General features: G+C 39.1%; 4 gene segments (V, D, J or C); all 4 read right to left on the bottom strand.

The window, feature by feature from the left end:
- Positions 1-6,214: 6,214 nt before the first annotated feature.
- LOC139216353 (Ig heavy chain V region 5A-like) lies at positions 6,215-6,637 on the bottom strand. The segment is given in 2 exon segments: positions 6,215-6,507; positions 6,598-6,637. Coding segments are annotated over 2 exon segments (333 nt in total).
- A 1,467-nt stretch (positions 6,638-8,104) lies between these two features.
- On the bottom strand, positions 8,105-8,534 carry LOC139216808 (Ig heavy chain V region 5A-like). The segment is given in 2 exon segments: positions 8,105-8,409; positions 8,495-8,534. Coding segments are annotated over 2 exon segments (345 nt in total).
- Positions 8,535-9,374: 840 nt separating this feature from the next.
- LOC139216352 (immunoglobulin heavy variable 3-30-3-like) lies at positions 9,375-10,045 on the bottom strand. The segment is given in 2 exon segments: positions 9,375-9,688; positions 10,039-10,045. Coding segments are annotated over 2 exon segments (321 nt in total).
- A 2,486-nt stretch (positions 10,046-12,531) lies between these two features.
- LOC139216350 (Ig heavy chain V region 5A-like) lies at positions 12,532-12,934 on the bottom strand. The segment is given in 2 exon segments: positions 12,532-12,803; positions 12,895-12,934. Coding segments are annotated over 2 exon segments (312 nt in total).
- Between the last annotated feature and the right edge of the window lie 12,560 nt (positions 12,935-25,494).

Raw genomic sequence — 25,494 nt, 5'->3', positions numbered from 1 at the left:
ATAAGAGAGGAAGAGTTTGCATAGACCTCCCTCTACAGGTTTAAATAGGGAACGTGTGACACAGATACATTTCCATGAGCAGAGAATCTCTAAAACAGCAGAGGAAACTGTGAAGCATCAAAGTCCTGGCAGCTACTTTCTTCAGTACAATGTCAATCTTTAACTGATGGTGTAAAAGTTTAAAGCTATTTTCTTTTAATATTGGTGAAATTACAAAAGGAAAATGGATCCTATTTGTGTATCTGTGATGAGATAAAGCTCCAGTTGAAGTGAGCTTTGTCAGATGTCATTTTCTACCCAATGAAACAGGAAACATTACTTCCCTAAAGCTCTTATATTAAGGCAAAGTTGTTTGATACAGATGTCAGCTGCAGTGGAAGTCACATTAGATCTACATGGAATAATGTTCACGTTTAGAACATGTGAGTGTATTTGAGTCACATGGTTGATGAGTATTTGTGCAGGTCTGTTGGTGGTTTGTATCACTGTGGGCCGACGGACACAGTAATAAACAGCTGTGTCTTCAGGCTGCAGATTCTGTCCTTTTAGAGTCACTGTTCGAGCAGAAGTGTCTCTGCTGTAGCTGAACTTGTTCTTCAGAGCATCATTTTGATGAAGCGTACCTCCACCCCACTGATGGGAAATCCAGTCCATTTGTTTTCCTTCACGCTGTCTGATCCAACCTGCTGCATAGTTGTTATCAGTCAGAGAATAACCAGACACCTGACAGGTGATGGTCAAAGACTGTCCAGGCTGAACAGCCATTGAGTCTGGCTGGAGGAGATCAATACTGTTCACACCTGTGGAAAAGGAAACCAGCAGCATCAGAGCTACAGAGAACATGGTTGATGTTGAAGCTGAACTGATGTGAGCTCTTCTGTCCTCTCACTGACACTCACAGAGAAATACACTTCACTTCCTTATGAGTGCCCTTTATTTGCATGTTGTTGAATAATCTTTTGAATATCATTAGAATTAACTGAAGGTGTTAACACTGTGTCCTCTAGAGCCGACTGGTAGAGAATGCCTTTTTAAAGCATTTTTTACAGAACATATTTCTATGAAAGATCTTATACACACTCACCATCTAGACAGATAATTTAACAAACCTGTGGCGCTGCTATGATATGATTTACTGTATAAATATGTCTTAAAACTCATGAAATTAGTGACGGTTAATGTACAAAAACTGAATATCATATGATGCAGAACTTTTTAATTTTAGATAAATAAAATAAAAATTAAATAAAATGACAGTAATATCAGAGACATAAGCACATAGGAATTAAAAAGAAGTAGTAGTATAAATAAAAAGATATATTAAACAAAAGTTTTCACAAAGACAAAAGTTTTAAAATGAGATTTCAAAGAAGCAGGAGACTTGATGTATCTGAGTTCAGCTGGAAAAGAGTTCTTTGTCACATCTGCATTAGCTACATTACAGCACTTTTGGATGTTTTTGTAGATTTGGTGATGTGCAAGGTAACTATTTTCATAATTTTGTGTACAACCTTCAAATCAGGTGGAAGTTTTTTATTTGTAGATGTAACTGAAGTGTAAATGTTTGTGTCACATAAATGGTCTTCATGCATGTAGTTATAAAGACATGTGTCTTTTTATACATCTTTTAGCCTCTGTGGCTCGTTCATCAATTGTGTTGAGTGTTGATGAGTGCGAAAAAATAGTCTCCTACAACCTAGATTCCTTTTGTTTGAATGACGTGTGACTGGATGAAAAGGATGTGATACTTTGAGTAGTCGAACTGACTCGAAAGGCACGATACAAATACAGACCATTTACGATTTATTTACCAATAACACAAAACTACATTTTCATGTTTCACGATTTTCTTAAAAAGAAATTTAAGGAAATCTATTTCTTTTCCCACTATATTTGTGTCAGTCGTAAATCACTTTAAAATTGAGTCAAATGAGACAAAATAGAACTTCAAGATTCAGTCACTACTCAGAATATATATCAGTGTAATTTATCACAGTATCAGTATTATAAAATAAGCGATAGTGAGAAAACTGAATGTTGCCAATGGTGGTGGTAAACAGAGGAAGTAGTTTTTGTAACACTATCCTGTTATTGTCTCTCACTGTGCGTCTGGCACAGTAATACACTGCTGTGTCCTCAGTCTTCAGACTGTTCATCTGCAGATAGAGTTTACTGCTGGAGTCGTCTCTGGAGATGGTGAATCTACCCTGGACTGACTGGGAGTAATAGATAGGACGACTAGCTGTGTCTATATAAGCGATCCACTCCAGTCCTTTCCCAGGAGCCTGTCTGACCCAGTTCATAGCGTAGTCACTGAATGTGAATCCAGAGGTTGTACAGGTCAATTTGTGGGATTCTCCAGGCCTTTTAACAGCTGGTCCAGATTGAGTCAGAGTCTGACCATCAACACCTGTCAAGTGAATGAATACACATCAAGTGAAATATGCTGTTGACACAAGTATAAACTGTGTAAGGTTTAGGTCTGTGGATATCTTCACCTGCCCAGCAGATAGTTAAGAGCAGCAGTCCTGTCCTACAGTCCATCATGTTCAACTGTGTGTCCACTGTTCTCTGTCATCCTCTCTGCAGTCAGATAAGTAGAGGTGGAAGACATCTGAGTTTTGCATTGACTCCTCCTCACAGAGAGGAGAGAATTGGAGTGGACATCATTTCTGCCTACTATGTATTGAACTTGGACAAATAAAGTAAACAAATAGTAAATTTAGATTCCAGTCAAATGAATGAATTCTGTGTAGCATTTTAGTTTTGCTCTAAAAGTAATCAACACGCTTTAATTATTTATGAGCCAAGACTTACTATGCTGTTTTTTTCTCCTTTGGCCAGACTGAAGTTGATTAATGGGATTGTAATGTGAACTTGTATTGGACGTTAACTTTCGCGTTCAACATATTTGGATATATGATTTCATTGCCTAAAATGCGACTGTAATTCAATCATTGTGTGTTACAGTAATGCTGCTGTAATTGGGTTTAAAACTCATAAAGTTACTGTTACTGTTTTTCCAAAATCAAAATATAAACTTAATTGTCTAAATATGAGCTGTTGTGGTTCAGCATGGAGTCTAGAGTCAACTTGGTAGAATTTATTTGGCAAAAAACGTTTTCAAATGTCATCATATTTACTTTATTAAATTTGATGCAGTTCCAAGTGGTGGTGGTAAATAGAGGAAGTAGTTTTTGTAACACTATCCTGTTATTGTCTCTCACTGTGCCTCTGGCACAGTAATACACTGCTGTGTCCTCAGTCTTCAGACTGTTCATCTGCAGATAGACTTTACTGCTGGAGTCGTCTCTGGAGATGGTGAATCTACCCTGGACTGACTGGGAGTAATAGATAGGACTACTAGCTGTGTGTATGAAAGCGATCCACTCCAGTCCTTTTCCAGGAGCCTGTCTGACCCAGTTCCAAACTGAGCTACTAAAGCTAAATCCAGATGTTGTGCAGGTGAGTCTGTGGGATTCTCCAGGTTTTCTAACTGCTGGTTCAGACTATGTTATGGTCTGACTATCACCACCAGTCAAAACAAACAGAGAAACCACTACGAGTGTAAGCTTTCTGTAAGCCATGTTCAGAGTGTGCTCATGCTTTCAAATCCACAAATCCACCTTTAAATATGATCTTTTTCACACTTAGCTCCTCCTACATCACATTCTGCTTTTCAAGTCAAATTCAAGGGACTTTACCACAGCATAAAACAAGATGAAACAGCATTTAAACAATCTGACAGCTAGCAAATGATATGAAGTGATATGAAACATTTGTATCTCCATATCTATTCCACTCAGTCATTATATTTTTCTTAATGGATCTATGACATTTCTTTTTCTAAAATTTGACTGACTAATATTAGTAACATAATGGCTTAAATTTGGTTTATTGTTCAACACATAAGTTCAGGAATACTGTGATCATGAAAATATTCATCTGTATATAATTATAAAATGTGTTTTCGTGTTGTAGAGATAATCCAATCTTTTCACTTCCAATTTTTCTCAATAGCTCACCTCATTCATTAAATGCCCACCATTGCCGCCCGAGCACAAATGACGTAACATTAGCACCTCACTGTACACACCATTACTCTGTGCGTCTGCTGTCACTGGTCAAAAGCCAGTGGCCTGTGGGCTGAATGGCTGTAACCCAAAGGATCAATAAATGAAGGGGCTCACTCACATAAAACCACCAAGATGAACAGAAGCTATTTGGGCTTTTTATACTTTGCTGCTCTACGTTCAATGAAATTCTAAAACAGTTCTAAGGGGATTTTTTTGACTATATTTTTTCATCTATATTGTAGAACATAGGAAGGGTTTAGCCCAGTTAGCCTACTTATACCAACTGTCCCTGTAAATGCTTTGAATTTGTTATGGAGAACCAATAACATTAAATGTGATGAACACAGAAATGCATCACTAATATCTTCCAGTAATAAAATATAGATGATTCTGAAATGGGCCATTCTGCACAATGAATACTTTTATTTGTGGGAGTTTAAACTATATTTTGTATGCAGGACTTTTACACTCAACTCCTCCTCTGTTTCTTAGCTGTTATTGGTGTGATTACAGTACAAAGAGGGAAGAGTTTCCATAGGTTTAGAAATGAAAGTGTTCTTTAATAACAATATCAGAGTTTTATACAAGAGTAGTGGAACAGGTAAAAATATCAAATACCTGGAAATACTGCAGTTGAATTATTACACAATATATTCATCTGAAAAACACTTCTAGCTTTTTAGTGGAGATCAAAATGTTTCATTTCCTGGATCAAAACCTTAAAATTTTGTAAAAGCAGATGGCAGTAACTGTATCTCTTCACTTTTTAAATGGATGCTTACTGTTCATTGCATGAAATAGTCCTCATGTCTTGTGTAAACATCATAATATGAGTATACATATACAAAACCTCATGTCCTTGTAGTAAGGTGAAATCACATTTTTCAAAAAAGTAACTCTATTGAATAATTTATTTATCTATTTAAATTTACTTTAACAACATGTGAGTGTATCTGAGTCACATGGTTGATGAGTATTTGTACGGGTCTGTTGGTGGTTTGTATCACTGTGGGCTGACGGACACAGTAATAAACAGCTGTGTCTTCAGGCTGCAGATTCTGTCCTGTTAATGTCACTGAACGAGTAGAGGTGTGTGTGTGGTAAAGGAACTTGTTCTTCAGAGCATCATTTTGGTAGAAGTCTCCTCCACCCCTACGATGAAAAATCCAGTCCATTTGTTTTCCTTCACGCTGTCTGATCCAACCTGCTGCATAGTTGTCATCAGTCAGAGAATAACCAGACACCTGACAGGTGATGGTCAAAGACTGTCCAGGCTGAACAGCCACTGAGTCTGGCTGGAGGAGATCAATACTGTTCACACCTGTGGAAACATAAATCAACATTATCTCCATCATTCATCTGACTTTTCTATGTAGCTAATGTGTGTATTAGTGTGAATCCAGTGAAAGCTCCTCACAGGATCCAGCTGCCAGCAAAAGTATCAGAGTTACAGGGAACATAGTTGATGCTGAAGCGGAACTTATGTGGGCTGCTCTGTCCTCTCACTGACACTCATGCTCACACTCTTCAGCTCTTTATAAGGCACCACACAGTGTGGCAAATTTACATACTGTTGATGGTAAATCAGCTGACTGAAGTATATTAAATGACTCAAAGTGAGGATGAAATGTTGAGGTGTTTCTCTTCATCTCACACAAAGAGAAGGTGGAACTTGAATCACTGACAAAAACACTTTTGATTGTTAATGAAAATTATTTTCCTGTAGTTTGACTAATTAATTAACATCACCATGAACTTGGCTGAAGACTTCTGATTCAGCTAGAAAGGCAGTTAATTACTAACGCAGTCAAGATTCAGATAAAGTGTGTTTTCAAAGGGTTTCATAGAAGAGAATCTTTTTGAGGATTCATTTCTACTGTAATTAGATTGCAAGCTTTCAAAACAAAGTCACTTTAAAGGTGATATTTACATACAATGATGTATCAGAGATTTTATAAAATCAGTGGATTTTAAGTGATATGAATATATGCTTTTAAATTATATTAAGAAACATTTATGAAATCTAAAGAAAGTGGTCCTGAAATCATTAGTGGTCTGAGGGCTCCTCCTCTGGTGGCTTCATGCTACAAGTGTTCAGGCTCTGTGGGGTTTTTGTTCAGGTCTACTGATGGTTTGTGTTACTGTGGCTCTCTGGCACAGTAATACACAGCAGAGTCTTCAGGCTGCACATTCTGTCCGTTTAGAGTCACTGTGTTGCTGGAAGAGTCTAAGTCGATACTGAACTTGTTCTTTAGTGAATCTTTAACGTCGCTGTCGCGACTAATCCACTCCAGTCCTTTCCCTGCAGGCTGTCTGATCCAAGCTGTGTAGTAGTCACTCACAGAATAAGAGACCTGACAGGTGATGGTCAGACTCTGACCAGGCTGCACAGTCACAGAGGCTGGCTGTGTCAACTGTTCACACTTCACACCTGTTAAAAAAAGAAAATGTTTTGGAACAAACAATCAAGTTATACAGCAAATGAAGAACTTTTGACTTGAACAAATCCAGAGAGACTCACATCCAGCTGCCAACAGCAGCAGCAGAGCTACAGAAAACATGGTTGATGCTGAAACTGATGTGCTGTGAACTCCACTGACGGCCTGATGTGAAGTTTTTATAGCTGAGTAATGAGGAAGGTCACTGAGTTTGCATAGAATCAACATGTGAAACATCAGTGTTGGTTTAAGTGGAGCCAATAGAAGAGTCTGTTGACTGTTATTATATCTGCACAGTGAAAGCATGCCTGTGAATCACCTCAGCTTTAAATATGATATTTTAATTTCATTACACACTCAATTATAACATTTTGAAATTGTTCCTGAATTTATAGAAAGGAAACAACCTGTTAACTTTGTTTTTTTTTTTGCATTCAGTAGAAGATAGATAATTATAACATTAAACAGTTTATAAATCTTTTATTCCATAATGTGTTGCATGTGATGTAACATACAAATACTTAAAATTGCAAACAAAAGGATCATTTTACTATTCTTAATGTAAACATAAACATGAATCATGGATCATATGAATCATATTCATTTAAACCAGAATTGCAGCAACTATGATTATGTGCACACATGGAAACAAAAGGAGCAACCACCAGGAATGTTGCTTTCTATGGGCCATTTTTAAACATGGCTTCATATTTACATTTTAAACCCACTTAAAATATGATGTCACCTGTTAGAAAGAATTTATTTACTGTGAATCCCTTCTTCATCAGACCCTAACAACACAGCTTTTTTTTGTAACTGCAGATTACTTAGTGTGCTTATTGATTATGTGATTGATATGATTATTAACAGAAATTGAGTGACAGTAGCCAAGATCATGTAAAAAGTCTAATGCTGCTGGTTTTCAGGTTTGGTTCTGGTTTAAGGCGTCTGGGTTTACAGACTGTAGAGGAGCAGCTCCTTCCTTCTGCTGTACATCTTGAGATCTACTTTTGTCTGCTGAGATAAACTGACACTGACGGATGGAGCTGCAGTCACTGCTGATGAGAAATCAAGTTAACGCCTGACTTTTTTAGGGTAGAAAAGCTTCAGCTATCACAATATCCAGTGTACATGAGCAGCATGAGTGTTACATTAAGCTTTTGTTGAGTCCAGGGTTCAAGCATCACTCAGTTAAGATCAATGAGAACACCAGATGTGAGTATCTCCTATTAGTAAGAGAAGTCAATCAAAGTTGATAACAAAGTTTGATAATATTTCTCAGTAAAGTACAGAATATAAAACAAGATTTAAAAAATAATATGAAAAATGAAAGATACAATTAAGTACTAAAAATACTTAATGCTCTACCAGCCTCTAAGATGAGTAGTTTAGGATTTTGTACAGCTGCTCAACCAACTCCAGTCACTGTAAGTCTCTGGCACAATATTCTTTTGTAGATGTCTGTTTGTCTCTTTAACAGTGAACAGGTCCTGAAATCATTAGTGGTCTGAGGGCTCCTCCTCTGGTGGCTTCATGCTACAAGTGTTCAGGCTCTGAGGGGTTTTTGTTCAGGTCTACTGATGGTTTGTGTTACTGTGGCTCTCTGGCACAGTAATACACAGCAGAGTCTTCAGGCTGCACATTCTGTCCGTTTAGAGTCGCTGTGTTGCTGGAAGAGTCTAAGTCGATACTGAACTTGTTCTTTAGTGAATCTTTGTAGTATGAACCTCCAGTGTATTTCACTCCAATCCACTCCAGTCCTTTCCCTGCAGGCTGTCTGATCCAAGCTGTGTAGTAGCCGCTCATAGAATAAGAGACCTGACAGGTGATGGTCAGACTCTGACCAGGCTGCACAGTCACAGAGGCTGGCTGTGTCAACTGTTCACACTTCACACCTGTTAAAAAAAGAAAATGTTTTGGAACAAACAATCAAGTTATACAGCAAATGAAAAATGTTTGAACAAATCCAGAGAGACTCACATCCAGCTGCCAACAGCAGCAGCAGAGCTACAGAAAACATGGTTGATGCTGAAACTGACGTGCTGTGAACTCCACTGACGGCCTGATGTGAAGTTTTTATAGCTGAGTAATGAGGAAGGTCACTGAGTTTGCATAGAATCAACATGTGAAACATCAGCGTTGGTCTAACTGAGAAGAATTCATAATGAAAACATCATATGACCATTAATAATCATTATTCTTGTTCTTAATGTGAATATTATCATGAATCATGGATAATGGGAAACATACTGATTAAAATCAGCTTTGCATCAACTATGATGGTGTGCACACACAGAAACAAAAGCAGCAAACACCAAGAATGTTGCTTGCTATAAGCCATGTGTGCCAGTGTGTTTGGCATGTTTTCACATTTCAAACCCACTTTAAATATGATGTGAGCTGTTTTCCTGAAAGAATTGATTCACTCTGAATCTCTCCTATATCAGATTCATCATCAACAATGAGTGAACAGCTTTTTTGTATTGCAGCATTTATTTATTCATCTACTTGCTCTCTAGCCTTATAAAAGAAGCTGTAGCATTATGTTTTCAACTTAGATTACAGACATTAGTGTTTCTTAATTGATAGAAGAACTTGTATGAACAAGTGATATTTATTCTTTTTGTTTATTGTATTAATATTTAATAATCATATTTCTCAGAAACAATAGTTATGATTTCATATAATGCATTATTTAAAGATATGCATGTATATATGTAATGTAATATTATGTAGTATAAAAAATACATACAAATATATACATAAATCAAAAATAAAAATAAAGTGTACTTTGAAGAATGCTTCATACTTGGGCTGAAAGATACTTTAGGATTTTGTACAGCTGCTCAACCAACTCCAGTCACTGTGAGTATCGAGCACAATAATAAACAGCAGAATCTTCAGTCTTCAGGCTGTTCATCTGCAGATACAGCTGCTGTCTGCTGTTGTCTCTGGAGATGGTGAAGCGGCCTTGGACTGACTGAGAGTAGTATTTGCTGCTACTGCCACTGCTGATGTAAGCGATCCACTCCAGTCCTTTTCCAGGAGCCTGTCTGACCCAGTTCATAGCGTAGCTGCTGAATGACAATCCAGAGGCTGTACAGGTCAATTTGTGGGATTCTCCAGGCCTTTTAACAGCTGGTTCAGATTCAGTCAGAGTCTGACCATCAACACCTGTCAAGAGAATGAATACACATCAAGCGAAATATGCTGTTGACACAAATATAAACTGTGTAAGGTTTAGGTCTGTGGATATCTTCACCTGCCCAGCAGATAGTTAAGAGCAGCAGTCCTGTCCTACAGTCCATTATGTTCAACTGTGTGTCCACTGTTCTCTGTCATCCTCTCTGCAGTCAGATAAGTAGAGGTGGAAGACATCTGAGTTTTGCATTGACTCCTCCTCACAGGGAGGAGATCCATAATTTCTTACTAGAATTATCTTTAACTGCTTAACTTTACACCCAACCCCTAACCCTTTATAACATGCATGTAATAGACTTCATTGACCCTAACTCTAAACCTACCCTGCATGGCCCACAAGCGGGCCAGTGGAATTTGAAAGGTTATGGTTAAAATGTGCACTGATATTAGATTAACAACAAAAAATGTTTTTTGTCAAGGATTTTCTTTCATGCCATGAGATGGTGTAACATCAAATTATACACAAGTCTTAAGATCATGGATCATTCTGGATGACATTCCGCTCAATAGACAGCATAGCCAGTGCATTCAGCCTACCCTGTCCCATAGTACTTCAGCAAAATGAATTATTCCTCTTACGTACTGAAAGTCCCTCATTATGCCGATGTGGATTGTGATGACTATTTGTGTTAAAATTAATGCTTCAAAAAAAGTGCTCTGACGATTGTTCTCAGTCAACATGCTCAAAAGTGCCATAGCAGACTTTGTCCTTTTACTAAAGTAAAATATCTGACTACCTCTACAGCCACTGTAGTGATGCCACCTGCAGAGGAAGTCAAGTAAAATCTACACAAATACATTAAAATACTCAGCTCTTTTTCTGTTTCTCAGCTTTTAATATTGTGATTACAGTATACGGAGGGAAGAGTTCCCATAGACCTCTCTCTACAGGATTAAAAATGGAAGTGTTCCTTGATAACAGTATCAGAGTTTTGTACAAGAGCAGAGAAACAGGTTAGAATACCAAATACCTGCAAACTGCTTGCATTATAAAATATTGCAGTTGAATTATTACACAATATATTCATCTAAAAAAACATTTCTATATTTATTATTGTTTTTAGTGGGAAACAATGTGTTTGTTTTCCTGGATCGTAACCTAAAAATCTTGAAAAAGCAGATGGCAGTTTATTTGTTTTGATTGTACAAGTCACAGATATACACTGTTTCCCATAAAGTTGGAATAATTGTTCAATACCCCCAGTTTTGTTAAAGCCTGAATACACAGTTTGCAAAGGTTAATTGTGGTTTAAGTTTCACTGTGATATGTTTGGAAGAGTTTGATCAATAAAGTTGAGAAGATATACACTTTATTTATTAAGAATAAATCACATTGTCACAATCATTTCATGAGAAGAGGTAAAAAACATTTTATTCCAACTTTATGGGCAACAATGTATTATTGATCCATGGTAACAGTATTTTTCCACTTTTGAATGGATGCGTACTGTTTATTTTGTTTTTTGCAAATGTTATCACTTATCCCTATGCATGAAATGTCTTGTCTGAACATCATAATACAAGGACACTTTTACTGTGGTCAAGGTGATTGCTAGATTCTGATTGGCTGCTGGGTGTCCACTCAAAAGTGACAATGCACATCTGAACGACTTTACCATTGCATAGGAACCTAATGGGATGGTAATGATCCAAGTGTTATTGGAGGTCTGATGAGTACTGTAGGATTTTGTACAGCTGCTCAACCAACTCCAGTCACTGTGAGTCTCTGGCACAATAATAAACAGCAGAATCTTCAGTCTTCAGGCTGTTCATCTGCAGATACACCTGCTGTCTGCTGTTGTCTCTGGAGATGGTGAAGCGGCCTTGGACTGACTGAGAGTAGTAGATGTGGCTAGTTTCGTATCTGATAGCGGAAACCCACTCCAGTCCTTTTCCAGGAGCCTGTCTGACCCAGTGCATCCAGTAGCTGCTGAATGTGAATCCAGAGCCTGTACAGGTCAATTTGTGGGATTCTCCAGGCCTTTTAACAGCTGGTTCAGATTGAGTCAGAGTCTGACCATCAACACCTGTCAAGGCACAACAAAAAATGAAAGTAAGTGTTGTATGTTTTTAATTTGAGTTACACCAAGTGTAAAAATGTTCACCTGTCCAGCAAACAGCTAAAAGCAGCAGTCCTGTCCTGTAGTCCATCATGTTGAACTGTGTGTCCACTGTTCTCTGTCATCCTCTCTGCAGTCAGATAAGTAGAGGTAGGAGAACTAATGAGTTTTGCATTGACTCCTCCTCTCAATGTGGAACTGGATTTTACCTGGCTCTCAGTCACTGTGATCAAACTGGAGAATGATTATTAACTGTATTAATCATTCATCCAAGAATCCATGTTTCAGTGTTTGTGCAACAGGTTAACACAAACATTATTTCAGTCAGTTATTTAATCCAGTCTGCATCATGTTAAGCCTTTAACAATAGTTCATCAGTTTTACAATAACACTGAAATGTGTATTTTTAAATCCATTTTAATAGAAACAAACAACAAATAACAAGCTGCTACACTGTATAGCAGCAGTTACATGACACTGGTTCTTATGTTATACTGTTGATTTTATCACTGAGTGTTCATAAGTAATTTTAGAACATTAAGAGAAAGTAAAGCCCAGAAGGAATAAAAGCAAAACAAACTATAGTTATTATTGTTATATGTTACAATGACAATGAACAATGTTATATTCCTTTTCATTTTCATTTCTAAATATGTCTGTTTCTCTCTTTAACAATGAACAAGTCCTAAAATCATTAGTGGTCTGAGGGCTCCTCCTCTGGTGGTTTGTTACAAGTGTTCAGGCACTGAGGGGTTTTCAGTCTTCAGGCTGCCCTTTCTGTCCATTTAGAGTCGCTGTGTTGCTGGAAGCAACTATGTCGATACTGAACTTGTTCTTTAGTGAATCTTTGTAGTATGACGCTCCAGTGAATTTGCTTCCAATCCACTCCAGTCCTTTCCCTGCAGGCTGTCTGATCCAAGCTGTGTAGTAGTCACTCACAGAATAAGAGACCTGACAGGTGATGGTCAGACTCTGACCAGGCTGCACAGTCACAGAGGCTGGCTGTGTCAACTGATCACACTTCACACCTGTTAAAAAAAGAAAATGTTTTTGTAGCCAATGATCAAGTTATACAGCAAATGAAGAAATGTTGACTTTGACAAATCCAGAGAGACTCACATCCAGCTGCCAACAGCAGCAGCAGAGCTACAGAAAACATGGTTGATGTTGAAACTGACGTGCTGTGAACTCCACTGACGGCCTGATGTGACAGTTTAATGGCTGAATAATCAGGACGGTCACTGAGTTTGCATAGAATCAAACTTATGACACATTAGTGTTGGTCTAAATGGAGCCAATAGAAGAGCCTGTTGACTGTTATTACAACTGCAGAGTGAAAACATGGCTGTGAATCACCTTTGCTTTCCACATGATATTCTAATTTCAATTCTCACTTATCACTATATTTTCTGGAAACAGAAATACAGTAACAACAGCCAGCATCATGTAAATAGTGTAAATAACGTAACTCTGATGATTCTTATTTTGCATGAAGTCTTTTTGTCTCAGTGTTTGCAGACTGCAGAGGAGCAGTCAGGCCTCCTGCTGTTCATCTTGAGATCTATTTCCTCTAGATTCCCTTTTAAGGAAGAGAGGAAAGACAAACTTGACACTGACTGCCTTCAAGTGAGTTTGTAAAGGAAACTGCAACATTATTTTTCTCTTTCATTTTTGAGAATCTACATGATTTACAAACATCGTTGCATTTGAATTGGTAGGACTATGATATTTTTAGTAGTTCAATAATGTTGTGCTGTCTCACAAGTGATCTATGTTGTGTTTTGTGTTGTGAAATATATGGAATGTAGGCTAACATAGTGATCATAAAACAACATTTAAAAATCTATAAAAAAAAATTTAAATACATAATATTCATTGTAAACATTATAAAAGTACATCAAGTTTGGGCTCTACCAGCCTCAAAGATGAGTACTGTAGGATTTTGTACAGCTGCTCAACCAACTCCAGTCACTGTGAGTCTCTGGCACAATAATAAACAGCAGAATCTTCAGTCTTCAGGCTGTTCATCTGCAGATACACCTGCTGTCGGCTGTCGTCTCTGGAGATGGTGAAGCGGCCTTGAATTGACTGAGAGTAGGAGATGGTGCTACTATATTGAGCAGCGATCCACTCCAGTCCTTTTCCAGGAGCCTGTCTGATCCAGGCCATCCAATAGCTGCTGAATGTGAATCCAGAGCCTGTACAGGTCAATTTGTGGGATTCTCCAGGCCTTTTAACAGCAGGTCCAGATTGAGTCAGAGTCTGACCATCAACACCTGTCAAGGCACAACAAAAAATGAAAGTAAGTGTTGTATGTTTTTAATTTGAGTTACACCAAGTGTAAAAATGTTCACCTGTCCAGCAAACAGCTAAAAGCAGCAGTCCTGTCCTGTAGTCCATCATGTTGAACTGTGTGTCCACTGTTCTCTGTCATCCTCTCTGCAGTCAGATAAGTAGAGGTAGGAGAACTAATGAGTTTTGCATTGACTCCTCCTCTCAGTGTGGAACTGGATTTTACCTGGCTCTAAGTCACTGTGATCAAACTGGAGAATGATTATTAACTGTATTAATCATTCATCCAAGAATCCATGTTTCAGTGTTTGTGCAACAGGTTAACACAAACATTATTTCAGTCAGTTATTTAATCCAGTCTGCATCATGTTAAGACTTTAACAATAGTTCATCAGTTTTACAATAACACTGAAGTGTGTATTTTTAAATCCATTTTAATAGAAACAAACAACAAATAACATGCTGCTACACTGTATAACAACAGTTACATGACACTTAGCTTCCTATTTTCTTTGTGTGGAACTGTAATGTCCTTTGAGGTGATATATGGAGGTTTGAGGCTCTAACGTTAGCTACATAAACATGCGTGTGCACGTTTTGTCAGATGCTGAGCAAGTTCAGTATTCCTTTTAATTTTCATTTCTGAATATGTCTGTTTCTCTCTTTAACAATGAACAAGTCCTGAAATCATTAGTGGTCTGAGGGCTCCTCCTCTGGTGGTTTGTTACAAGTGTTCAGGCACTGAGAGGTTTTGTTCAGGGTTGTGGGTCTCTGGCACAGTAATACACAGCAGAGTCTTCAGGCTGAACATTCTGTCTGTTTAGAGTCACTGTTTTGCTGGAAGAGTCTGTCTTGATACTGAACTTGTTCTTTAGTGAATCTTTGTAGTATGTGGTGGATCCAGCTCTACTTCCAATCCACTCCAGTCCTTTCCCTGCAGGCTGTCTGATCCAAGCTGTGAAGTAGCTGCTCACAGAATAAGAGACCTGACAGGTGATGGTCAGACGCTGACCAGGCTGCACAGTCACAGAGGCTGGCTGTGTCAACTGTTCACACTTCAATATAATTGTAAAAATACGTCATGTTTGGGCTTTACCAGCCTCATAGACGAGTACTGTAGGAGGGGCTTGATTCTGTTGCTCTACCTGAGGTTTTTCTGTTTTTCCATTTGAAAACAGGTTTTTGTGGAGGTTTTTTCTTTCTGACAGGGTGTTGCACCTTGTACATGTGTGAGACAAATTGTTATTTGTTATTTTGGGCTTTATAATTAAATTCCAACTATTTTTGAAATGTCCAAATCTTTTCTTCTCTTATGTGACATACAGTACAAACAATATAAGACAGTTGTTAGGAGATGTTGCTGATACAGAGCATGAATTTTAAACTTCAAATGACCTCAGTAGGCAAAACCAAATTGCATTTACAGTTTGAATCAAGCTCTGATTTCCCTCTAATGTCAACTAAACAAAGCTCATTACCAGTCTTGAGTACTAAGGCTCTAAATCCCTGTCACTGAAACAGTAGCATGATTTCTAACATAATTGATAGACTGATGACATCAAGACAATCGTGTGAGGGAACTATTGGAGGTCTGATGAGTACTGTAGGATTTTGTACAGCTGCTCAACCAACTGCAGTCACTGTGAGTCTCTGGCACAATAATAAACAGCAGAATCTTCAGTCTTCAGGCTGTTCATCTGCAGATACACCTGCTGTCTGCTGTCGTCTCTGGAGATGGTGAAGCGGCCTTGAATTGACTGAGAGTAGGAGATGGTGCTACTATATTGAGCAGCGATCCACTCCAGTCCTTTTCCAGGAGCCTGTCTGATCCAGGCCATCCAATAGCTGCTGAATGTGAATCCAGAGCCTGTACAGGTCAATTTGTGGGATTCTCCAGGCCTTTTAACAGCTGGTCCAGATTCAGTCAGAGTCTGACCATCAACACCTGTCAAGGCACAAGAAAAAATGAAAGTAAGTGTTGTATGTTTTTAATTTGAGTTACACCAAGTGTAAAAATGTTCACCTGTCCAGCAAACAGCTAAAAGCAGCAGTCCTGTCCTGTAGTCCATCATGTTGAACTGTGTGTCCACTGTTCTCTGTCATCCTCTCTGCAGTCAGATAAGTAGAGGTAGGAGAACTAATGAGTTTTGCATTGACTCCTCCTCTCAGTGTGGAACTGGATTTTACCTGGCTCTAAGTCACTGTGATCAAACTGGAGAATGATTATTCACTGTATTAATCATTCATCCAAGAATCCATGTTTCAGTGTTTGTGCAACAGGTTAACACAAACATTATTTCAGTCAGTTATTTAATCCAGTCTGCATCATGTTAAGACTTTAACAATAGTTCATCAGTTTTACAATAACACTGAAGTGTGTATTTTTAAATCCATTTTAATAGAAACAAACAACAAATAACATGCTGCTACACTGTATAACAACAGTTACATGACACTTAGTGTCCTATTTTCTTTGTGTGGAACTGTAATGTCCTTTGAGATGATATACGGAGGTTTGAGGCTCTAACGTTAGCTACAGAAACATGCATGTGCACGTTTTGTCAGATGCTGAGCAAGTTCAGTATTCCTTTTAATTTTCATTTCTGAATATGTCTGTTTCTCTCTTTAACAATGAACAAGTCCTGAAATCATTAGTGGTCTGAGGGCTCCTCCTCTGGTGGTTTGTTACAAGTGTTCAGACACTGAAGGGTTTTGTTCAGGATTGTGGCTCTCTGGCACAGTAATACACAGCAGAGTCTTCAGGCTGCACGTTCTGTCCGTTTAGAGTCACTGTTTTGCTGGAAGAGTCTGTCTTGATACTGAACTTGTTCTTTAGTGAATCTTTGTAGTATGTGGTGGATCCAGCTCTACTTCCAATCCACTCCAGTCCTTTCCCTGCAGGCTGTCTGATCCAAGCTGTGAAGTAGCTGCTCACAGAATAAGAGACCTGACAGGTGATGGTCAGACGCTGACCAGGCTGCACAGTCACAGAGGCTGGCTTGTTGTGATCTATGTTGTGTTTTGTGTTGTGAAATATATGGAATGTAGGCTAACATAGAGAACATAAAACAACATTTAAAAATCTATAGCCTATACAAAAATAAAATGTATAATATCAATTATAAACATTAGAAAAATACATCAAGTTTGGGCTCTACCAGTTTCACAGATGAGTGCTTTAGGATTTTGTACAGCTGCTCAACCAACTGCAGTCTCTGTGAGTCTCTGGCACAATAATAAACAGCAGAATCTTCAGTCTTCAGGCTGTTCATCTGCAGATACACCTGCTGTCTGCTGTTGTCTCTGGAGATGGTGAAGCGGCCTTGGACTGACTGAGAGTAGAGGATGTTGCTACTATCATAATGAGCAGCGATCCACTCCAGTCCTTTTCCAGGAGCCTGTCTGATCCAGGCCATCCAGTAGTCACTGAATGTGAATCCAGAGGCTGTACAGGTCAATTTGTGGGATTCTCCAGGCCTTTTAACAGCTGGTTCAGATTGAGTCAGAGTCTGACCATCAACACCTGTCAAGGCACAACAAAAACTGAAAGTAAGTGTTGTATGTTTTTAATTTGAGTTACACCAAGTGTAAAAATGTTCACCTGTCCAGCAAACAGCTAAAAGCAGCAGTCCTGTCCTGTAGTCCATCATGTTGAACTGTGTGTCCACTGTTCTCTGTCATCCTCTCTGCAGTCAGATAAGTAGAGGTAGGAGAACTAATGAGTTTTGCATTGACTCCTCCTCTCAATGTGGAACTGGATTTTACCTGGCTCTCAGTCACTGTGATCAAACTGGAGAATGATTATTCACTGTATTAATCATTCATCCAAGAATCCATGTTTCAGTGTTTGTGCAACAGGTTAACACAAACATTATTTCAGTCAGTTATTTAATCCAGTCTGCATCATATTAAGACTTTAACAATAGTTCATCAGTTTTACAATAACACTGAAGTGTGTATTTTTAAATCCATTTTAATAGAAACAAACAACAAATAACATGCTGCTACACTGTATAACAACAGTTACATGACACTTAGTGTCCTATTGTCTTTGTGTGGAACTGTAATGTCCTTTGAGATGATATACGGAGGTTTGAGGCTCTAACGTTAGCTACATAAACATGCGTGTGCGCGTTTTGTCAGATGCTGAGCAAGTTCAGTATTCCTTTTAATTTTCATTTCTGAATATGTCTTTTTCTCTCTTTAACAATGAACAAGTCCTGAAATCATTAGTGGTCTGAGGGCTCCTCCTCTGGTGGTTTGTTACAAGTGTTCAGACACTGAAGGGTTTTGTTCAGGATTGTGGCTCTCTGGCACAGTAATACACAGCAGAGTCTTCAGGCTGCACGTTCTGTCTGTTTAGAGTCGCTTTGTTGCTGGAAGCAACTAAGTCGATACTGAACTTGTTCTTTAGTGAATCTTTGTAGTATGTGGTGGATCCAACCCGTCCACTTCCAATCCACTCCAGTTCTTTCCCTGCAGGCTGTCTGATCCAAGCTGTGTAGTAGCTGCTCACAGAATAGGACACCTGACAGGTGATGGTCAGATTCTGACCAGGCTGCACAGTCACAGAGGCTGGCTTGTTGTGATCTATGTTGTGTTTTGTGTTGTGAAATATATGGAATGTAGGCTAACATAGAGAACATCAAACAACATTTAAAAATCTATATAAAAAAATAAAATATATAAAATTCATTATAAACATTAGAAAAATACACCAAGTTTGAGCTCTACCAGCCTCAAAGATGAGTGCTTTAGGATTTTGTACAGCTGCTCAACCAACTCCAGTCACTGTGAGTGTCTGGCACAATAATAAACAGCAGAATCTTCAGTCTTCAGGCTGTTCATCTGCAGATACACCTGCTGTCGGCTGTCGTCTCTGGAGATGGTGAAGCGGCCTTGGACTGACTGAGAGTAGTAGATGTAGCTACTATATTGAGCAGCGATCCACTCCAGTCCTTTTCCAGGAGCCTGTCTGACCCAGTTCATATAGTAGCTGCTGAATGTGAATCCAGAGCCTGTACAGGTCAATTTGTGGGATTCTCCAGGCCTTTTAACAGCTGGTTCAGATTGAGTCAGAGTCTGACCATCAACACCTGTCAAGGCACAACAAAAAATGAAAGTAAGTGTTGTATGTTTTTAATTTGAGTTACACCAAGTGTAAAAATGTTCACCTGTCCAGCAAACAGCTAAAAGCAGCAGTCCTGTCCTGTAGTCCATCATGTTGAACTGTGTGTCCACTGTTCTCTGTCATCCTCTCTGCAGTCAGATAAGTAGAGGTAGGAGAACTAATGAGTTTTGCATTGACTCCTCCTCTCAGTGTGGAACTGGATTTTACCTGGCTCTCAGTCACTGTGATCAAACTGGAGAATGATTATTAACTGTATTAATCATTCATCCAAGAATCCATGTTTCAGTGTTTGTGCAACAGGTTAACACAAACATTATTTCAGTCAGTTATTTAATCCAGTCTGCATCATGTTAAAACTTTAACAATAGTTCATCAGTTTTACAATAACACTGAAGTGTGTATTTTTAAATCCATTCTAATAGAAACAAACAACAAATAACATGCTGCTACACTGTATAACAACAGTTACATGACACTTAGCTTCCTATTTTCTTTGTGTGGAACTGTAATGTCCTTTGAGATGATATATGGAGGTTTGAGGCTCTAACGTTAGCTACATAAACATGCGTGTGCACGTTTTGTCAGATGCTGAGCAAGTTCAGTATTCCTTTTAATTTTCATTTCTGAATATGTCTGTTTCTCTCTTTAACAATGAACAAGTCCTGAAATCATTAGTGGTCTGAGGGCTCCTCCTCTGGTGGTTTGTTACAAGTGTTCAGGCACTGAGGGGTTTTGTTCAGGGTTGTGGCTCTCTGGCACAGTAATACACAGCAGAGTCTTCAGGCTGCACGTTCTGTCCGTTTAGAGTCACTGTTTTGCTGGAAGAGTCTGTCTTGATACTGAACTTGTTCTTTAGTGAATCTTTGTAGTATGTGGTGGATCCAACCCGTCCACTTCCAATCCACTCCAGTCCTTTCCCTGCAGGCTGTCTGATCCAAGCTGTGAAGTAGCTGCTCACAGAATAAGAGACCTGACAGGTGATGGTCAGACGCTGACCAGGCTGCACAGTCACAGAGGCTGGCTGTGTCAACTGTTCACACTTCAATATAATTGTAAAAATACGTCATGTTTGGGCTTTACCAGCCTCATACACGAGTACTGTAGGAGGGGCTTGATTCTGTTGCTCTACCTGAGGTTTTTCTGTTTTTCCATTTGAAAACAGGTTTTTGTGGAGGTTTTTTCTTTCTGACAGGGTGTTGCACCTTGTACATGTGTGAGACAAATTGTTATTTGTTATTTTGGGCTTTATAATTAAATTCCAACTACTCTTGAAATGTCCAAATCTTTTCTTCTGTTATATGACATACAGTACAAACAATATAAGACAGTTGTTAGGAGATGATTTCAGTACCAGTGAACAGGTACTGAAATCATTAGTGGTCTGAGGGCTCCTCCTCTGGTGGCTTCATGCTACAAGTGTTCAGGCTCTGAGGGGTTTTTGTTCAGGTCTACTGATGGTTTGTGTTACTGTGGCTCTCTGGCACAGTAATACACAGCAGAGTCTTCAGGCTGCACATTCTGTCCGTTTAGAGTCGCTGTGTTGCTGGAAGAGTCTAAGTCGATACTGAACTTGTTCCTTAGTGAATCTTTGTAGTATGTGGTGGATCCAGCTCTACTTCCAATCCACTCCAGTCCTTTCCCTGCAGGCTGTCTGATCCAAGCTGTGAAGTAGCTGCTCACAGAATAAGAGACGTGACAGGTGATGGTCAGATTCTGACCAGGCTGCACAGTCACAGAGGCTGGCTTGTTGTGATCTATGCTGTGTTTTGTGTTGTGAAATATATGGAATGTAGGCTAACATAGAGAACATAAAACAACATTTAAAAATCTATAGCCTATACAAAAATAAAATGTATAATATCAATTATAAACATTATAAAAATACATCAAGTTTGAGCTCTACCAGCCTCAAAGATGAGTGCTTTAGGATTTTGTACAGCTGCTCAACCAACTCCAGTCACTGTGAGTCTTTGGCACAATAATAAACAGCAGAATCTTCAGTCTTCAGGCTGTTCATCTGCAGATACACCTGCTGTCTGCTGTTGTCTCTGGAGATGGTGAAGCGGCCTTGGACTGACTGAGAGTAGTATTTGCTGCTACTGTCAGTGGTGATGAAAGCGATCCACTCCAGTCCTTTTCCAGGAGCCTGTCTGACCCAGTTCATCCAGTGGCTGCTGAATGTGAATCCAGAGCCTGTACAGGTCAATTTGTGGGATTCTCCAGGCCTTTTAACAGCTGGTTCAGATTCAGTCAGAGTCTGACCATCAACACCTGTCAAGGCACAACAAAAAATGAAAGTAAGTGTTGTATGTTTTTAATTTGAGTTACACCAAGTGTAAAAATGTTCACCTGTCCAGCAAACAGCTAAAAGCAGCAGTCCTGTCCTGTAGTCCATCATGTTGAACTGTGTGTCCACTGTTCTCTGTCATCGTCTCTGCAGTCAGATAAGTAGAGGTAGGAGAACTAATGAGTTTTGCATTGACTCCTCCTCTCAGTGAGGAACTGGATTTTACCTGGCTCTCAGTCACTGTGATCAAACTGGAGAATGATTATTAACTGTATTAATCATTCATCCAAGAATCCATGTTTCAGTGTTTGTACAACAGGTTAACACAAACATTATTTCAGTCAGTTATTTAATCCAGTCTGCATCATGTTAAGACTTTAACAATAGTTCATCAGTTTTACAATAACACTGAAGTGTGTATTTTTAAATCCATTTTAATAGAAACAAATAACATGCTGCTACACTGTATAACAACAGTTACATGACACTTAGCTTCCTATGTTCTTTGTGTGGAACTGTAATGCCCTTTGAGATGATATACGGAGGTTTGAGGCTCTAACGTTAGCTACATAAACATGCGTGTGCGCGTTTTGTCAGGTGCTGAGAAAGTTCAGTATTCCTTTTACTTTTTCATTTATAAATATGTTTGTTTCTCTCTTTAACAATGAACAAGTCCTGAAATCATTAGTGGTCTGAGGGCTCCTCCTCTGGTGGCTTCATGCTACAAGTGTTCAGGCTCTGAGGGGTTTTTGTTCAGGTCTACTGATGGTTTGTGTTACTGTGAGTGTCTGGCACAGTAATACACAGCAGAGTCTTCAGGCTGCACGTTCTGTCAGTTCAGAGTCGCTGTGTTGCTGGAAGAGTCTAAGTCGATACTGAACTTGTTCCTTAGTGAATCTTTGTAGTATGTGGTGGATCCAGCTCTACTTCCAATCCACTCCAGTCCTTTCCCTGCAGGCTGTCTGATCCAATCTGTGAAGTAGCTGCTCACAGAATAAGAGACCTGACAGGTGATGGTCAGATTCTGACCAGGCTGCACAGTCACAGAGGCTGGCTTGTTGTGATCTATGTTGTGTTTTGTGTTGTGAAATATATGGAATGTAGGCTAACATAGTGATCATAAAACAACATTTAAAAATCTATAGCCTATACAAAAATAAAATATATAATATCAATTATAAACATTAAAAAAATACATCAAGTTTGAGCTCTACCAGCTTCAAAGATGAGTGCTTTAGGATTTTGTACAGCTGCTCAACCAACTCCAGTCACTGTGAGTCTCTGGCACAATAATAAACAGCAGAATCTTCAGTCTTCAGGCTGTTCATCTGCAGATACACCTGCTGTCTGCTGTTGTCTCTGGAGATGGTAAAGCGGCCTTGAAATGACTGAGAGTAGTGGATGTTGCTACTATCATAATGAGCAGCGACCCACTCCAGTCCTTTTCCAGGAGCCTGTCTGACCCAGTGCATCCAGTAGCCACTGAATGTGAATCCAGAGCCTGTACAGGTCAATTTGTGGGATTCTCCAGGCCTTTTAACAGCTGGTCCAGATTCAGTCAGAGTCTGACCATCAACACCTGTCAAGGCACAACAAAAAATGAAAGTAAGTGTTGTATGTTTTTAATTTGAGTTACACCAAGTGTAAAAATGTTCACCTGTCCAGCAAACAGCTAAAAGCAGCAGTCCTGTCCTGTAGTCCATCATGTTGAACTGTGTGTCCACTGTTCTCTGTCATCCTCTCTGCAGTCAGATAAGTAGAGGTAGGAGAACTAATGAGTTTTGCATTGACTCCTCCTCACAATGTGGAACTGGATTTTACCTGGCTCTCAGTTACTGTGATCAAACTGGAGAATGATTATTGACTGTATTAATCATTCATCCAAGAATCCATGTTTCAGTGTTTGTACAACAGGTTAACACAAACATTATTTCAGTCAGTTATTTAATCCAGTCTGCATCATGTTAAGACTTTAACAATAGTTCATCAGTTTTACAATAACACTGAAGTGTGTATTTTTAAATCCATTTTAATAGAAACAAACAACAAATAACATGCTACTACACTGTATAACAACAGTTACATGACACTTAGCGTCCTATTTTCTTTGTGTGGAACTGTAATGTCCTTTGAGATGATATATGGAGGTTTGAGGCTCTAACGTTAGCTACATAAACATGCGTGTGCACATTTTGTCAGATGCTGAGCAAGTTCAGTATTCCTTTTAATTTTCATTTCTGAATATGTCTGTTTCTCTCTTTAACAATGAACAAGTCCTGAAATCATTAATGGTCTGAGGGCTCCTCCTCTGGTGGTTTGTTACAAGTGTTCAGGCACTGAAGGGTTTTGTTCAGGGTTGTGACTCTCTGGCACAGTAATACACAGCAGAGTCTTCAGGCTGAACATTCTGTCTGTTTAGAGTCACTGTGTTGCTGGAAGAGTCTGTCTTGATACTGAACTTGTTCTTTAGTGAATCTTTAACGTTGCTGTCGCTACTAATCCACTCCAGTCCTTTCCCTGCAGGCTGTCTGATCCAAGCTGTGAAGTAGCTGCTCACAGAATAAGAGACCTGACAGGTGATGGTCAGATTCTGACCAGGCTGCACAGTCACAGAGGCTGGCTTGTTGTGATCTATGTTGTGTTTTGTGTTGTGAAATATATGAAATGTAGGCTAACATAGAGAACATAAAACAACATTTAAAAATCTATAGCCTATAAAAAAATTAAATATATAAAATTCATTATAAACATTATAAAAATACATCTCGTTTGGGCTCTACCAGCCTGAAAGATGAGTACTTTAGGATTTTGTACAGCTGCTCAACCAACTCCAGTCACTGTGAGTCTTTGGCACAATAATAAACAGCAGAATCTTCAGTCTTCAGGCTGTTCATCTGCAGATACAGCTGCTGTCTGCTGTTGTCTCTGGAGATGGTGAAGCGGCCTTGGACTGACTGAGAGTAGTAGATGCTGCTACTATATTGAGCAGCGATCCACTCCAGTCCTTTCCCAGGAGCCTGTCTGACCCAGTGCATATAGTAGCTGCTGAATGTGAATCCAGAGCCTGTACAGGTCAATTTGTGGGATTCTCCAGGCCTTTTAACAGCTGGTTCAGATTCAGTCAGAGTCTGACCATCAACACCTGTCAAGGCACAACAAAAAATGAAAGTAAGTGTTGTATGTTTTTAATTTGAGTTACACCAAGTGTAAAAATGTTCACCTGTCCAGCAAACAGCTAAAAGCAGCAGTCCTGTCCTGTAGTCCATCATGTTGAACTGTGTGTCCACTGTTCTCTGTCATCCTCTCTGCAGTCAGATAAGTAGAGGTAGGAGAACTAATGAGTTTTGCATTGACTCCTCCTCTCAGTGTGGAACTGGATTTTACCTGGCTCTCAGTTACTGTGATCAAACTGGAGAATGATTATTCACTGTATTACTCATTCATCCAAGAATCCATGTTTCAGTGTTTGTGCAACAGGTTAACACAAACATCATTTCAGTCAGTCAACTGCTGCTACACTGTATAGCAGCAGTTACATGACACTTAGTGTCCTATGTTCTTTGTGTGGAACTGTAATGCCCTTTGAGATGATATACGGAGGTTTGAGGCTCTAGCGTTAGCTACATAAACATGTGTGTGCATGTTTTGTCAGATGCTGGGCAAGTTCAGTATCCACTCAGATGCTTGCAGCAAAATATTGACTCTAACAGTGACTCTGCCAGACACAATTATACAAATCATCAGTAGACCTGAACCTCCAGCATCTGACACAACCTGCACGCGCACGTGCGTTTGCAAAATAGTCAATAGGAATGCTCTCTCTCTGAGAAGACCTGTGATTGGCCAAAGTCTCCTGTCACAGGCCAGATTTTCTAAAGCCTGAAAACAGCCAATAGCAGAGATGGAGAAGTCTAGTTTTCTCTCTGACCACTTGAATTATAAAGTGCCATGTGATTACTAAACATACACATACAACATAAACTTTTATAAATACTGGTTATTATGTTAT

This window comes from Pempheris klunzingeri, chromosome 17, assembly GCF_042242105.1.
Source record: "Pempheris klunzingeri isolate RE-2024b chromosome 17, fPemKlu1.hap1, whole genome shotgun sequence".
NCBI lineage: Eukaryota > Metazoa > Chordata > Actinopteri > Acropomatiformes > Pempheridae > Pempheris > Pempheris klunzingeri.
The sequence above is the reverse complement of the archived record's forward strand: the minus strand, read 5'-3'. Positions and strand labels throughout refer to the sequence as shown.